Raw genomic sequence first — 18,380 nt, 5'->3', positions numbered from 1 at the left:
TGCAAAAAAGCTTCATCTTTCTAGATTTTAGCAGCCGAGATGGTACTGTGTGAGATTGTTGGGATGCCAAGTAGTGCATACTGAATGAAGAGGCAGAAACTGCAGTTCATTTTGCAAAAAGTTTAAATGTGCTACAATTGGTTTAAGAGAGCTAAATACAAGGATTGATAAGCCCATTTCTGAGCCGTGAGGAAGGGCTAGTTTGTAAAATGGTCAGAGCAAGAACTTAAGCATTATTTAGCAAAGTATTCCCTCAGACACAAAATGGGCAAAACCTCTTCCAATATGCCAGGCTCAGACTTTTTAGTATTTTACATTTTAATGAAACCACTTGAGTGTTACAATGAAATAATGTCAAAGTGGAGTACTCACTACTTCCAAAGATGCAGACTCCCAGCTCCTCCTGTTGTCATAAATATATCTCTGTTCTGTGGCAGGTGGCGAACTTGCCAAACTGTGGATTTGTGAGCCTAAATGACACAAGAATACATTTTGTTAAATAATGTGCATTAATGTCACTACTAATTCCTTTTATTCGTCAACTTACCAATAAAAGAAATTAATCTGTGCCTGCACCACTTTGAATTTGTCCGATCAGTGTACATAGATTCGGCAGACACATTTTCAACATCCATGTTACTTAATGAGTTTATCTTCCTCCTAACCAACAATTGGCAGGACACACTTCCACGGCCCATTTAAGCTGATTTATTTATGTAAAAACCATTGTCACTGCTTGATTATCTCTCTCGTAACTAACCCAAACTCAAATAGAAGAAGGCATGTGAGAATATAAACTTAGCCAAAATAATGAAACTGCAATTTGAGAACATAAAGTTATGACAATCAAAAGCACAAGTGATATTTCAGTTCAGTATTTGATCAATAACTCGACCAGCATAAACTACTGCCCTTCTCTGACAAACACTATCAAAATTACCACTTACTTGTCAGCTACTTTGTCATTTATCTTTCATGGAACCCCTACGAATCCTTTAAACCGTCACAGCATTTCAAGCAACTGAATTGCTCCCAAAACCGTGACACAGATCATGTTTAGCATCTGAGGTTTTTCCACCTTTTTAAATGTCCCACTTGACCAGTTGAAATTCCACATGTCAAGTGAACATCAACGTAATCATGGCCTCCCCATTTACATATTTTGTTTTAATAATAAATAACACAAATATCTCTTACACCACAACTAAACATATATTTTCAATTTGAAGTGAAATGCATATATTTTCACTGAAATTGTATTGTTTGGGCTCGTTTTTGAGGCCAAAGCAATTCCAATGTAACTGATCTGTAAGATGATTTCTTACTCACAGGATCTTGAACGTTAGTTACAATGAAGTGTTTTTTCCCACAAATGGTGTTTTTAGATACTTGGATGCGCCCATTTAAGAACTCAATCTTCACGAGAGAGTAGACTCCATCATTTTGAAGGAAAGAAAGGGGCAGAGTGGCTAATACTTGCCTCTGTTTCCAGATATACTGTTTCACCCCTACACGCATGGAGGAGATACATTTAGTGGATACTTCACAGAGACCTGTTCTGTTATCACTAAGAGTGAACCAGCACCACCAATGAAGGTGAGTGAAAGGCAACCAGCTAACAGGAGCAGAGATCAAAGGCAACAACAGTAGTTGAGAAGCTCCTTCCACTTAATCTACCACTTCCTTCTCAGACACAGCTGCCCCTCACAGGGAATATCACTTTAAAGGGAAGGTAGATTGTTGTTTCTTCGTAAAATAGGCAGTATTGCCCTCAACAGTAGGGCTGGCAGCTATACCCCCTCACAAGTCAGGGAGCACCATAGTTTCCTCAGTTACAGAGCAGGCAGCACCACACAGGACAGCAGTACAACATTCCATCACAGGATATGCACCACTACTGCTCGCTTACAAGGCAGACACGCCCTTGCCTCCACACTGGGTATGCAGGCCACCAGCTAGCCCCTTCACGTGAAAAAAAGCAAAATGACCTTGCTTCATGACAGGCAGCACTGATGCCTACTCAGAGGGCAAGCAGACAAACTGTCTCTCAGGGGACAGGGTACTACTACTACTACTCACCCACAGCCTTCACTGCTTTCTCACAGAGAAACCATAATACCCTAAACTTTGTTTGATCCGGGGCAAAACACGTTATGCCTCAAGGACTCAGGTCCTGTGTCTGCCACAATTCGGGAGGTGCTTGGAGGTCATTTATTTTGGTGTGTGCATACTCTTTGCTCCTCACAAAACTGTATCACTATGATGTAAGGCCATGTGGACCACAACATTGCACTAGGAACGGTCTGTGGCTCTGGATGCATATGCTCCACTTTGCTACTTTAGTGCCAGTGCAACAGCTTTCCTTCTGTACGGTCTTACTTTCACAGGAAAAATGAGAGGACTTAGACAATTTTGGAGGTTGTGTGATGACTGGGCAATGGGAAAGGGGCGGAATTGGGGTAGCGAAGGATGTTAGTTGTAAACTACGATAGCTGTAAAAGGTTGAAGATACTGCAACAAATGCATTGGACTACTACGATGGTTTTCGAGAATACTTGGAGAACTACACTTTCCTTAATTGCTTTTGTGCTATGTTTATTCACTGAATTTCAAACATACGGAAACACTGGATAATACTCCAGCAGAATTCACAATAGTGAAAAGAGGAAATTAGAATAATAAACCTATTTGATTTCCAGCTATATTTACTTTACTGTTTTTTGTACGCTTAGTGCAAACTACCTGCTTGGGACGGGTATACTCAGACGTGAGTCCCGTGCTCTCCATGCCACTGGAATCATGGCTGATGAGGGCTGAAAGCCCAAACCGGTTCTAGGATGCTTGTTTCCAGTCCAGGGAGGACCTGGCTTGGCAGTTCGGGCTGAACTGTTCCCATGGGGCACAGGGTCAAGACTGATTTGCATACGGCTGGGTTCAAACTGGAATGGCATGGTGAGCAAAAACACAATGGATTTAGGCCCAGATCTCTGTACTGGGGTGAATGTATGGCATTCTGTCCATCAACTGGTGTTTTTGCAGAGTAGACTCTACTGCATTAGCTCCCCGCGACAGCAGAACAATTAGGTAAAATCCTCCTATAATCCTGACCAAATACCACTGAAAACCCCAAAATATTATTATTGTGCATCTGAGGAAGTGAGCAGTGATATACCCTGGTCCGAAGAACGCATCGGAGAGAGAGGAGTCCAGAGCGACAAGCCTGTTGGCACCATGTGACCTTTGAGAAGAAATCCGCCTAGAAGCTCCAGAACTCCAGCAAGTCAGAAACTCTGACCTAGCTGGGGAGCGAAGAGACGGGGCTGATCCAGGGAAACGACTCCTGGTGCCCGAACTTCGGAGGAGCCATGGCGAGAAGGAAAGCACCGGTCAGAACATTGTGAGAAGCCAAGGTGCCGGGGCCTTTGCTCGGCTGGTGCCCGCTTTCCTAATCCTGCTTCTCCAGGGAAGTGGAAGCAGGGATGTCTTGTCGGTGGAGCGGAGTCGCCTGACCATGGGGGCCACGACATGCTGGCGCAAGTCTGAGAACTTGAGCATCGCCCACAAAGGAACAACGGAATATCGGCAGTCCCTGGGCCTACCGAAGGAGGTAGTGGAGCTCGCTGAGCCAGGCAGATGACCTGGGAGGGGCCCGCCCCTGACAGACTTACCGCAATACTTCAGAAGAGCTGCATGAAGATGTAGAAGTCGGCACGGTACACATGGTGAACGAGGGGTTCTGCGTGGCGGCCCGGTGCAGAGTTCCGAGAGGGCTTGCCGGGCATCCCGAGATGAGGGATGTTACTGTGGAATACGGTAAGCCATAAAAGGCCACAGAAGAGGTCTCAGTAGGACAGAAGAAGATTGAGAAGCAGGGCCATGGTAGGGCTCTCTGGGGAGGCAGCAACTGTGAAAGCAGAGAGGAGCTAGCATGGCCGCATAACACACAGCGCCACCGGGTGAAAGGTTGGGCATGAGCATAATAGCCCAATTATCGAAAATCACCTGTAAGCCACTGAGGAAGGAAAACAGGGAGAATCAAGCAGCCAAGACCACGCACCATCCCTTGCTCACTTTGCCACTGGATTCAAGCTAGCCTGGCAGATTATGGCTGATTAACCAGAAACCAGTCCCAGGATGCTTGCTTCCGGTCCAGGGAAGACATGGCTTGGCAGTTCGGGCTGGACTGTTCCAATGAGGCACAGGGTCAGACTGATTGCATATGGCCATGTCTGAACTGGGGTGGCAGAGTGAGCTAAAGAATGATGATGGATTAAACGCAGATCAGTTGACTGGGGGTGAGTGGTTGCAATGCTCACCACTCCGTCCATCATCCCCTTTGGTTTTGCTCCATCCCTCCTTCGGCAGAGATACGTAATAAAAAGTCTGGCGCCCACCAGAGGCAGGAACAGTGAACACAAGTGAGCAGGCATTGTGGCCCAGAGGTTAGGAAGGCTATACAACATATAGAGAACTCCAAGCAGCAGAAAAGATACTAACTACTATAATCGCTCATCGGGTACCTCAAGCACATGATTATTAAACGCATAGGAGCAGTATTTGGAAAGTTAGCTTCAGACGGGCTACAGTGGATCAATCTGGACACTCATAGTCATTGACGGGATCTCGACACTACAAATTAAGTCTCCAACATGGATCAATCGTGGTGAAAGATAAGGCCGCCAAGTCGCAGACTATCAAAATAATTAACTACACCATGCCCCTCCTGCAAGGTCAAGAGAATCGGGCGGAGAGTGGTACGGAGAGCGACAATGGAGACCTTCAGAGCGACAAGGAGCCTTCCTCATTGCTAGACGTATTACAAGCAATTCAGTCAACACATGAAGACATGGTGCACAGAATAGACGCAGTGGCCATAGACATCAACCTACTACACTGTGAATTAAGGAAGGTGGTGGACGGGGTCACTACCATCAAGGAAAATGCAACCATACTACAAACCGAGATGCGTACCCTCAGAGACACTGTCATAGCGCTCCAGAAAAGAGTAGTGAACTTGGACGAAAAAGCGGAGGACTCCGAAGGGCGGTCTAGGAGGAATAATCTCCGATTTGTGGGTTTTCCAGAATGAGCGGAGGGCCACTTTCAATCGACCTGCAGATTGCTGCAGTTTCCTCTGCCTGTTTTTCCATACGACGTCTTTGAAGTCGATTCCCTGCCTCATGCAATCTGGGTGGGGTCGGCTGTTTCTGTGCTTGTAGGCTTATGCCTCAACTACGGGATTTCGATAACTATTGTCTTCTTAAGAGTTTGCCAAGATATATAGAAGTATTTTAGAAATTGATATTATGCCCACAGATTTGCCTCTGCCACCCTTATGTTGTATCCCATCTTTTCTAGGATTTAGTTTAAGAAGCAACTACCCATGGAGATGTCTTTGGTCCCAATATCTCGGGTGTTTAAGGCTATGTAGATACTGCAGACAATACATATTGGATAGATCCTTTTAACTTCTGACCCCTACTGGCAAAACTCCCTCTGCACACGAGACTCATTCAGGTTCATATCACTTTTAGTAAAGACTTCTCTATTATGCCTCATCTCATTATAGTCCTTGCAGATCGATGTTTATAAAATTCAGCTAACTGAACTGCATCATTGTGAAGGCACACTAAGAAGAAAGGGATGATTAAACTACTATTGAGTTTTGTATACCTTTTCTGCAAGAGAAGTAAAACCTTTTTTTGGATGCTGGGTTCTCATGTCAAAAACATGAAACTTCCCTTCCAATGAAGTGGCCACCAGTTTATTCATTATTATATCCTTCCTGTCGAACTCGACACTGCAAACCTGAAAAAAAGGAACATGCATAAACACACAGCAAATTACAAGTTATTTACAAATTCATTCTGACAGGCAAAGGAAAAAATATCAGATTAGATCTGAAATAAATGCTTTGCAGAAAGCATGTACGGCAGAAAGAATATTGAATTAATTAATAGTAAGGATGCAATGAATGACAGCTTTTAGGAATATCCTTTGTTGTATGTTCTATGAATTGAACCTCTGTGGTCAGTACTACATTATCAATGGGACCCTAAGAATGACAACACTCCTAAATATGCCTACTTGCTTGTTACCGTCTCATTTTCATGCTTGCAGTTACTCAGATTCAAATAAGACTTTCAATTATGAATTTCTGAAATGTGTGCCTGTTCCAGCTTGACATCGGCTGCAATAGGAGGTGCTAAGTTGACCTGCATTCAGTTGTGTAAAGGGACAAAAGTAGAAACCAAGAGCAAGTAGTTTAATATGGATCCTATGTGTTCTCACCATAGTGTGTAGTACTTCTCATCAAGTAATCTCTATTTCTAGGTGCCATTCCAGCTTTTGAGATACTTCTTGAATAGAATTATGTATTTTAATCTAGCCAACAGAATGTGAGATGTTGTGAAGGAGTCTGACTGGGAGGATGGACTGGATTCAGCTACAGTCAGTATAAGAATAACTTAAACTGTTTTCTCACATTTCTTCATTGCGGTACAACCTGAGTTACCCTTCAGCCTAGTTCCACCCGGACAGTAATTCCTGCTGATTTAATCTCCAATCAGCTACCAGAAAGCCCTTTCGTCGATCTTTGTTGTACCCTTTTCAGAGAATGGTGGCTACACTCACTCTTATCAATTAATTTTACCATAGCCCTTACCAAATGCGACTTATTACATGGACTAATCCTCCATTGAACTTGAACTGCAAACCTAAATCATGATGATCCAAGGATCTGGCCCATAAACTATCCTAACCTCCTGATCATTCATCATCTTGGCCACAATACCTTCCACTGCAGTGGTCACAGGGCTCTGCCACTCTTCAAGTTCTCGCAAATCTCAATAACCCCTATCAGTTCATGAGACAAAGTAAGTTTCTGCATCGTAGGATCTTCACTCCATAGACACTTGAATAATCTGATGCTGCCTCTGGAGTGGTTTTTCATATGTATATACTGTCCATGAATTTAACAACACAGGGTGCCAGTGTCCATATGTCCAACAGATGAACAGAATCCTAGGGGCCATTTAGAGGTGAATTTTGTTCCTACATATGGTCTTTTACATTAGAAAAATATCCATTTCAATGCTGCATCATGTATATATTACCATTTTAAGTTGATATGCATTGTTTATCACTTAAGTGGTAAGTGCAAGGGAATAATGGAGACAAGAGAGTGCCAATTTTCAGCTCTAAATGGAAACAGAAAATCAATTATATTCAAAAGTTTTATTCAACGGGGAGATCACCATTTTATTGCATTAAGTTATAAGACTCGAACTGTCTATGTATCATTTGACAGGCCTAGTCCAGAAAGGATTCCTTTATTTGTAATAATACAAAAGTGTACAAGTTTGAAGACATTTATAAATACTACTAATGCACGACAAGCAAGTCATTGGCAATAGATTGGTGTGCAAACCACTGCAGAACTCCTAATTCCACTGAACCCCTGCACTAGATTTTTACAAAAAGGCGAGGAATGTCGCCAAAAGAAGTTCCTGAATCAGCAGCAGTGTTGGGAGGGGGAGGGTTGGAGTGGCGAGGGGCAAGCATTTGAAATTGTCAGGAAAGTTGGAGGAGGACCCATACCAAAGATTGGAAGGATGACAGGGGCAAAAGCCTGCAGAGAAATAAAAATATACACATCTAGAAGACTTGCGTTCTACATACTTCACAGAATAAGAATCGGTTTTAATGTTTATGACAGCGTTAACTAGGGCACAAGTCAGACAAGCTAGTCATCTTCCAGGATCACCATGGCAGCGGCATGTACTCAGGATTGTATGAGAGGGCCGCCACTAGTACTCCAGATAGGAGAAGGTGTAGTGTTGGTTCAGAGGGGTATATGGCAAGGTCTACAGCGGATAATGCCCGTACAGCATTATAAGCTATATATTATATATAGGTATGAAATTGGCCTAGATGTAGGTGACTTCCCTAATATACCAGCTCTGATACTCAAACGAATATGTGGATTTAACAAAAAGTGAAGCAAAGATTTCAAAATATGGCAGTAATCCATTTCTCAGAAGAGAAATGGCTACAATTAGCTGACAAAACTTTGCAGTTTGCGCAGGAATTAATGCAATGTTATAGTGATTGCTTTGTAAGCACTTAATGCTGCACTGAGCTGCATCAAAGCTGTGAAAAGGAGGCAGGAAAGGAAGGAGGAGCCTTATGAATAAAAAATGTTCAGCAAAACTCATGTTCCAATTAAGGAGGTATACTGAAAATATGTTTGCAAGCTTGATCAATACATAGGAGAGGTAGTACATGGGTAGGAGTAGCGGATGCGTATTCTCACACATCAGAACCTGTACAGAGCACAGTACATAACAAAGGTGTAACAATTTGAACATGAACTTTATATTCACCATAATACAACAATGCAACGTTCTGGGACCTTACCCCATTCTTAATGTTAGTTTCCCACCGAAGAGACATGGTTCTTAGGTCAAACAGCTTAATATCACCATTGTCATATCCTGCACACACAACACGTTCTTGTTGATTGCATGCATGTCCTAGATAAAAGACAAGCATATGTCATGAAGTCAGAGATTTTGGTAGCGTTTCTCCAAAATCCTACAGATGTCATTCAGACCGCATAAAAAGTCAAAGAACTAAGGACCAACAGCAGACCCTGGTTTTGAGAACAGCAATGCCACCATTTGAAACCAGAAATGGCACACTAAGTATTTTTCACTGTAAAATATAGGAAAACTGTTCATCTAGTCAAAATAAACAACCGTGGCTTAATGTGTTTATAATGAATGTAAGGCTGTCATAACTGTATAGGTAAAAGTGAATAATTCCCTTATTAGAGTGTAGCTGTGATCTGACGACTCACCTCTAACAAAAATGATGGCTCTATTTTATTGTTCTTTATCCATTGTTTCCCCCCCCCCAACTGTCTGCCAAAATCAACTCTTCCAGGGCTTCACAACATTCGCCTGGGTACAATTACAAGCATGAGTTCTCTTTTGAAAATCCATGTACAACGGACAAGGCACTTTGAACGGACCACGAGGCAGCAGTGTTGAAATGAAGACTGCATACTGAGCTGAACGCTGCTTGTGGACATTTAATCTGTAGATCACACACACACACACACATCTTGGTTGGGTACTTGAACTGAGAATTCCATGTCGATAAGTCAAGCCTTTTTTTAGTCTACACAAAGCGTTTTGGCAAATGCAACCTACAAAGGGCAGATTGTTATTATTGTACAGAAATGTGTGCACGTCATCAAATCAGCTCCCACTAAGAAGCAACACATCCCTTGATCCCTTCCCTGGATGAACCATTAACGCCTTAATGATTTATGTATTGCTACCACCGTGTGTGCTATGACATCGGAGGTGGTATATTTGTATGCGAATCTGTGGATGCAACAAAGTAATAACTGTGAATCCCTGTGTGTAATGACCAACAAGTTTATTTTTGCAAATAAAAAGAGTTATAAAAAAAAAAGAAGCAACACATCAGATAACATGAAAGTATGTGCTTGCGGGCAGTTTAATCACTCAGTTAAACAGGCCAATTGGTTTAACCCCAAATTTGGATCCCTCCTTTTATGCGTGAAAAATTGTGCAAACTCTTTTTTGTTGTGCCATAATATAGGAACAGCAAAAGTGGTGCAAAAGCACACGGGAAAATGTGTGGGATGACCATTTACAATGTGATCTGGTGGGCAATATTAACTGTTGGACTATGTTCTGCACATTCCACAATGATGAACGTAGGTAAAAGTGAAGCAAACTAATTACCTACCGAATGCTACAGTCCAACAGTCTCTCTTAGTTTCTCCTTCTCCAGGTTCCATGTTGGCGACTGGTGTACCTTTTTGTCTAGTATCCCATACCTTCACAGTTCCTGTAATTACAGACAGTAAACGCCACTATTTAATGAATAGATCAAATGCATCTTTCTGTAGAAGTAAATCTGTGTTTGGTTGTTACATGAAATGTAGGGATATGGGAACATGGTAATATGCGTCCAGAGGAATCATATGTTACCATTGCATATCATCAACAATTTGAACATCTTATATCTCAAGCCTGTGTTGAAGCAAGGACTTGAAGTCAGTAAACCTTTATACTACAAAAACGGCATTTCTTGTCAAAATGTATTTGATGAGTTGGAGACCTGCAACTTATAGAGTATACTAAGATAAATAAGTATTTAGGCAACACCCAAGTGAATTTTGCTCGACTGAATCATCTCACTGCCACCTGTGATGATCTCAAAGCACCAGCAGATGGAAATGGAGCTGCCACACGCATCCGGCTAGACACGGTACATCCTCATACCACTCTCTTCCTCTGTCTCCCCAACGCAGTTGTCCAGGATAAGAACTTGGGTTGGCTCTCCATGTTAATTCCGGAGCATGTCAAAATCTCTTCTCTTAGTCCTTACCTATACTCACATCACCCTGTTATTTCAAGGGTTCAGCAGGATTAGGCTGTTGCTAGACTACTGCAACACCTCAATCGCCGTACCCTTACCCGCTTGATCCACTCTGTTGGCCCAGTCTGCTACAACAAGGCAGACAGCAATCATATTATTCTGATATTAGACCAGTAATCTGATGCAGTCATAGGAGCCCTACTTATGTCAGTCAAAAATCAGATGACTGAAACTGCTTAAATCTAAGCACCAGGAGGACTGAAGTGTCACTGGGCATAACATGTGGGCTCACTTAACAATCTGTAGACATTCAAAGTGTGCGACCAATCCTGGACATATTTCTCATTGACTACTTAGGTTAAACCAGATATCAATTTGTCCTTCAACTCAAAGTCTTTAAAAGGATGTGCTCTTTCATGGTATTGCCTCACTGAGTGCAAGCCACTATAGACCGTAGTCAATGCACTAATAATATCACGCATTGACTACGGTAACATTCTCTACTTGAGCTCAAATCTAGCAGTGATCAAACGACTCCAAATGATCCAAAACGCGGCTGCACGCCTCTTGTGTAAGATCCCAAAGTTTGAGAGAATATCAAAACATCTGAATGATTTACACTGGCTCAGGATAGAACATCGGATCAGCTTTAAAACCCTGATATATATGTTTAAAATTAAAACCAGAACTGCACCCGGCTACCTACAAGCCTTGGCCTCTCCCTACCTCCCAACAAGAAATCTCCGATCTCAAACAGCAGCAAATTTTGCTGTTCCGAGATTTAAACTGCAAAGAACGGGAGGGTGTTCCTTTTCTGTGAGAGGGCCCACTCTATGGAACTCACTTCCCCCTCAGATCCGGAAAGAAGAAAGCTATACGAAATTCCGGAAATACGTAAAAACCTGGCTGTTCCAGAAACAACTGCAGTAATACTACAATTTGGCAACTTTCCTTCTATCTAATCAAATGTCACAGGCGCCGGGAAACCCTTTTTGGGTAGCTGTAGCGCCATACAAATTTAAAAATAAAATAAAAATAAAAATATAGTGCCTGCAGTTTCTTGTCTGTGCTTTGTCAACAGGCTGCATCTGAGAGGCCAACACCTTTGGAAGACGTAATCTACATCTCAACCTACAGGATCACACGTCTTCTTCCTTGCAAGCACTCCACTAGCTGTCAACAGTTAGACTCTCTCTGTTCTACAAATAACACGAGTCAGCCTCCTCATTCTTCGAGCTTGATTACAAGTTGGGGCGTTCTCATCAATGATGAATAATGATGCCACAGGGTACATTATTTATCAGGGCGATAAATAACAACTATTAGGAGTTTATGAGGAATTACCTAAGGATTTGGATGTTCAACGCACGAAAATCCGCATGACATTGTAAATACTGTATGTTTTCCACTGTTAAATTTTGGCAGGTTTGACCAGCCGAAATGCAACTAATGTTGGGTTACTTAACGTAGCCGATAATTAACAGATGCGCTGAATAAAAAAATTAAAAAATCAGTGATGACATTTTATGTCGTAGGGCTATCAAATAAATGAGTGTTACCAGCCTCCAGCTTAGCTCTCCTGCATTAACTCCCAAGATGTTCTTGATCTCCTTGCAAACAAGACCCAACTTCCGCACTGAGATTTCATTGGTGGCACTCCACAAATGTCTCATGGGTTCATCAATAAACGTATGGAAAATGTAAAAAACAAACAAAAAAAACACCCATGCTCCTCTCTTCTTGCATAACATATGTGAGACACTGGCTTGCGGTCATGTTCAATTTAACACAATATAAGCATATCTTTGGGCCCAATGCATGACATCCACTTCTTCACATTTAGAACACACATGCTCATACACCTTCCACCCTGTAGGCCTTCAGAAAAAGAAACATTTGCAAAAATGTGCAACACTATCTGACAAATCTTTCTGCGACACTGGCTCACACACAGGCAGTGCAATTTTCACTGTGACACTGTTGCACCACTGTAGAATGAAGGCACAGGAACAATCAAGTAGTCTTGAAGAAAGGAGTTTATTAAAAGATAACTCCACCCAACGCACGGAGGGTCACTCCATTCAGAAGCACGAAAAGTAACTGGCGAGCATAGTTCGAAACCTCCACTCAACGAACCCTCCAAGCGTGAGCCATATTTCAAAAGATGTACAAAAGGGGGTGGTGTTGGACGGAGCATCTGAACCAATCAAACACTCACACCCAGTCAACAGATCTGTGTTTAATCCATCACCATTCTTTAGCCCACTCTTCCACCCCAGTTCAGACATGGCCATATGCAAATCAGTCTGACCCTGTGCCTCATGGGAACAGTCCAGCCCGAACTGCCAAGCCATGCCTTCCCTGGACCAAATCAAGCTTCCTAGGACCGGTTTCTGGCTTTCCAGCCGTCTTCAGCCAGGCTTGCTTGAATCCAGTGGCAAAGTGAGCAAGGGACTCAACGCCTGAGCATACCCGGCCAACTTATGGCGAACAAAGCGGTACAAAAGGGGGTGGTGATGGACGGAGCATCTGAACCAATCAAACACTCACACCCAGTCAACAGATCTGTGTTCAATCCATCACCATTCTTTAGCCCACTCTGCCACCCCAGTTCAGACATGGCCATATGCAAATCAGTCTGACCCTGTGCCTCATATCTTGAAGAAAGGAGTTTATTAAAAGATAACTCCACCCAACGCACGGAGCGTCCCTCCATTCAGAAGCATGAACAGTAACTGGCGAGCATAGTTCGAACCTCCACTCAACGAACCCTCCAAGCATGAGCCATATTTCAAAAGATAACAGACATAATCAAAAGGTATTGCACGAGTAGTGCGCTATGTCCATTTACTTACTACCACACCACATCTGTTGTCCTCACCCAAAATACCACACTCTCGACATTAGGGTGGGAATTTCTATGTCCGGGGCAGAGGTGAGCGTTATGCTACAACTTTTTTATTGCCGCTGATACCAACCAACAACAACATATTCACTGCACAGGCTGCAAGGTCCAAAAGTCTGGACAGGTGATCAGCAGTTGAAACCGAAAAAACACAGAACAGGGGCCAGGTATTTCATCTACAGCCATCACAGCAAATAATTGATCTTCGCTGCTGATGGCAGACACGAGTCCATTTTTTAATTTGCGTAATAATACTTGTGAATGTTCTAACAAAGGCTCATCAACCCTATATCCCAGTGACTTAACTCTCACGTGCAAGAAAGAATGTCTGATCTTACAAGATTATTTCTCCATCCTACCTTGGTTCTTTAAGGTGGAGTAATATACCAATCACCCTACTTCTGCCTTTACAGCCTTCATCAAGGGGGAAGGTGTGATGGCCATCCTGGGAGGCATGTAAAGGGGCTGCCTTCTAGTTTGCAGGTGCCATGAGCAGACTCAGGGGCTGGCAGCGTTCTAATATTTAGGTAGTGCTGCTCCTCTCTCGTCCCAGGCCAGGGGTGCAGCGTGGCCCATCATCCCTTCACAACAGAAGCAGAGCTCCGTGGATGGAACACTTATGACATCACAGGCCTTGCACCGGCTGTCACGAGACCTAAGTTACATGCAGCCTGAAAAGGGGAGTACGGCCACAACATGAGAGAGCAAAATAGACCACATTTGAGGTAGAATGTCAGGGAGCACTGGGCCGTCTTCAGGCACACTGCTGGATACATTTTATTTGCTTACTAAGTTTAACTTCATTAAGAAATGCGTCAATGCCTTGACCTGCTCCCTCCTCAGTCTGGAATCACATGGTATCACCCACAAAACGGTGATGTAATAAGGACACTTGAGAGTCTTCATTGTGACATATTCTGCGTGTAAAAGGCTGGTAACCAGGGAGCTGCAGCACTGGACACCAGGACACTAGGTGGGAGGAACACTGCCTGAAGCTAGGGACAGAGGCCAGAAGCCACATGGGCTGAACAGGCCCCCACAAAAGAGGATGTCCGGAGGTGGGGGCATCGGGACAAAGGTGAGTGAATAAACAAAATGAAAATGCACCTGAAAATCAAAATTTTAAACTGATGTAAAAATCAAACGGACTTGAAAATCCACCTCTGCCCGATACGTTAAAACATATACCCTACCTACCACTCCGAACAGGGATGCAGGTGTGCGGTAGTAACCCAGAAATAACTATGCTGGAGTTCAGAAGGTGAATGAGCAATAAAGATGCCTTTACATTTAGTTTTCATCCTGGCACACGTTTGCCGGCCTTCAAAGACTAAGGTCAAATATCGGCTGTCTTCTAAGAAATTGCTGCTTGTTTGGCTAACAGGGAGATTGGACCTTACTTTTAGTTGTCAGAATGGGAGAATTTTGAAAAAGTGAACTATTCGACAATCTAGCTGCAGAAGGCAGCGTGAAATGAAAATCTGTAGGATGTCACATTGTTCTTTAACAACTACATTTAAATACCCGCAAATGGACTGTACAAAATTTTTAAATATAACAGCAGTCAAGCACAGATGAAGTCCTTTTTTGTAATTCAAAAGTGTAATTGAAACACGCATTTTTAATAGGAGCAAAACAAATCAAGACTCTTTACTTAGTGAAATGCAAATGGTAATTATTTACTGAAACCCAAATCCCACACATTGTCATTTGTGTGCTATATAGGTTTGAAAGCATATTTAGTGGCCCTTTTAATGAAAAATGTGCAACCTATAAATGACAGTGCGCTACCACACCATACTTTAGAAATACGTGTGTGACAGTTTGCTCAAAAGTGCACACCTACTGGCACATACCACACCTTTACTGCTCTCATGCAATACTTAATTTGTAAAAGAATGAATGCAGGTAGCTGAAGCTCGGCTCAGAAGCCAACGGCAGACGCAATTAAATGTCGCGCACCTAACCCCTTTATGTACCCTTAAAACCACCTCAACCCCTTCAATCCACTGTTAGACACTTCCTACCCCTTTAACTCTTTCTTGAAGGTTCGTGCCTTCTCCCTTTGCGATATATTTTTTTCCGTCTTTCTCTTCATATGTCTATCCACTTTGTATGTTTTTCCTCTCTTGCTCTTGGTTAATGTCTGATGCTGAAATATAAGTGCCCAAAAATGAGTGCCGAGGACTCCACCGGCAACCACCAGCTCAAATTAAGCACTGCTCTCTTGCTTGGGTGACTTGGACGATGTAACATGGATGGCAGCAACCCAACTCTAAAACGTGTGCAGAAAAAGTCCATGTCTTAACCAAACTACCTTAGATGTTGTTGTGTACGCTTGATGCCATGAAGCTGCTAAAGAATTGACAATGTGGAGGTACTCAGCCTGGCATTTAGATGTACTTTCCATTTTAGGTTTCACCATTTTTATTCCCCAAAGAGGACAGGGGAGCTGGTAGATTTGACCTACTGAGCAAAAGTCTCTTCTAGCAGATGGCATAACATGGGGACAGTAGTGTAACTTATTCAGACTATTGGATGGAAGCAATAAACTCACCAAGCATTGAACGGAAATAATAATAGCAAATAATGAAACAGAGTCCCCATTTATCTCGGCAAGCCTGGCAGATTACTGTCGCATAATAAGCAGGTATGGACAAGGCCAAATTCCACCCTATTGATTTTGAGAGGTAGCTTGAGACCGGTTTAGGATGGCTCCGTTTCGGTGATGGAGGCCATGACATGGGGCACAAGTCATTTCAGGAAATGCACTCACAAATCAGACACTCCCATACCCCAGCTAGTGGAGGTCCTTGGATTACCCAGCAACCCAAGCTGGTAAGCTGGCATCTTTTGAAGTGAGAGGCAGACTCAATGAGGTCACCAGGCCAACCCATCAAAAGGAGCATGACTTTGCAAGACGTCATGCTGTGCAAGGTTTTGTTGAACTTCAGGATTCTACCCTGGACCAACAGACCAGAAGAAAAAATCTCTCGGTCACCTGCATGATTGACTTTGAAAGTGTCAAAGGCCTGAGGTTTCTAGCTTGGAGTCAAGTCATTAATGAGCGCAACACTTTTACATCTTGTCCTTTTTACCTGGTAGGTGGGGCACCTCAATCAGGCCACAGTGGTGTTATCTGTTTATGAAGCATCCTCATAAAGAACTTGACAGCAGGGAAGCTAAGCGCATTAGCTGAACAGCGTCCATGAGCTGTGAGAAAGATGATCAATAGAATTGGTATCCAGCTCTATTACAATGTACTGATTTCATGATCAGAAAACTACTCAAGAAAGGGATTCACAATATTCTAACCAGTGGAGTTCTTTTATGCCCACAAAGTAACGGTGCCACTGGATATTGATGCTACAATGGTCACACTCATGATGAAGTACGAGAAGAGACTTCAAGAAAAGTCTAGAGTCATACTGTTACAGATTTCAGAGCCTTTCAACATCTTACTATTTGATAATGTAATGACTGCATCCAGCGTGTGGTGCCCAGAACTTAGACCATGAGGTACTGAATGGCTTGCCCAAGAGGGTGATTTGTGTTTTAGCGAAGGACAATACCATACTCAGAAACTTAGCGCAGTGTGCTAAGGAAGACGGACTTTAAGTTAGCTGAACTGGCTTCCATTGGAGGGGCAAGAGTGATCTTTTGGCAAATAATTGGTTAAACAGCTGCGAAAGAAGAGAACAGGTTCACAGCCCATGTAATCAATGACAGTGGAACCCTATGAGAAACTAGCACCTTAACCTGCTGTCGTCTATATACATTAAACAATGGGAAATACCCAAATGGCGTGTGCACACAGTTTACGCACCCACTGTCACGGTGCCGTCCAACACTGGACTCAACAATGTAAAACAAAAGCCAATTGTGCACCACTTCTTTAACTGACACAAAAGTTAAGAGATCTGTGTCCGATGTTATTCTTCAAATCTTTCTTTATTCAATCATAATTGGTTTTAAACACATCAAGTTGAAAAGAACAGCCAACACGTTTCGTCCAAAGAGATGGACTTCTTCAGGGCATGTGTAAAGCACTCCTGATCTATCACATGAGAGTGTCCATTGTGAAACATGACCAAAGTTAGGAAATGGAAACCAATGTCCCCATTCTATTTGGTATAGATGAAGCAATAATTGTACTGATAAAGAAAACCGGACTTCGGATGACAGCTAAGTTCGTGTGGTCATGCACATATAAGGCAGGCCGAACCAACAGGCCCATCACTAGGCACAAATGTCTATTAAAAGTTTCTTTACCACAGAATGTTTTTGGAAAGGAACATGGTACTCCACCAGTGGCAGATTTGCTCAAGGTTACAAGCATGCTTTGATACGAGACATAGTCAGAAGGATCCCTGAAGGGCAAACCTCATCTTCCTGTCTAAAGGCTAGGGCCATAGAAGAACAACCAGAGGCAGTTGTGAGGGAGCCCCCTGGAGACTGGGGCTGCTATGGGGAGAATTTCGGTCTGTGCTTCTTCTCCTGGGACGTTCCTCAAAGATTGTGGTAGTCCTTGAAGACTTTTTGGCTCTAGTATCGAAATGTATTAGCGAGCAGCTTGGTCTGGCTTGTGTTTGGAAAAGGGTCAAAATCCTGTGTCTATTGGTTGTAGTAAATGGGCTGAATGTACAGTCTCAACTGGAAAGCAAAGATGGAGGTTGCTGGACAGTATGCATCTTCAGATCAGCAAGACACAAAGCTGTAAAAGAAAACCCTACTGCGGAATACTTTGTAGTTTGCAGATAATGCAAAGTTATAAGGTTGGTGAAATCTGCCTGATGCAAATGCTGCCAGTTAAGCATCTCATTACAAGACTGGAGGTTACCATTATGCATGTATTCCTTTAATGCTACTCCATACAGCACTTCAAAGAAGTGGCTGGCTAGTTACCTCAGTGTTAGAGATTCTCATTTGAGAACAAATCTTATCTCTTTCCGAATTTTGGCAGTCTTCTTTAAGGGTAATAGCAGGAACCCGTTTCACAGTATCTATTGTGAAGCCCAAGAACTCCAGAGACCTGGACGGGGCATGAAAGGATTTG

General features: G+C 42.9%; 1 protein-coding gene across 1 annotated transcript in view; it reads right to left on the bottom strand.

Annotated features, from left to right (window-relative positions):
• DNAAF10 (dynein axonemal assembly factor 10) overlaps positions 1–18,380 on the bottom strand; it is a 71,931-nt gene that overhangs the window by 2,559 nt on the left and 50,992 nt on the right. The window contains exons 4-7 of the mRNA XM_078649401.1: positions 9,784–9,885; positions 8,419–8,534; positions 5,674–5,808; positions 373–470 (exon numbers count right to left, since the gene is read on the bottom strand). Coding sequence (XP_078505527.1) covers positions 373–470; positions 5,674–5,808; positions 8,419–8,534; positions 9,784–9,885 — 451 coding nt within the window. The remainder of the gene's footprint in view (positions 1–372; positions 471–5,673; positions 5,809–8,418; positions 8,535–9,783; positions 9,886–18,380) is intronic.

Source organism: Lissotriton helveticus, chromosome 6 (genome assembly GCF_964261635.1).
Source record: "Lissotriton helveticus chromosome 6, aLisHel1.1, whole genome shotgun sequence".
NCBI lineage: Eukaryota > Metazoa > Chordata > Amphibia > Caudata > Salamandridae > Lissotriton > Lissotriton helveticus.
This window is presented reverse-complemented; position numbering and strand designations above follow the sequence as displayed.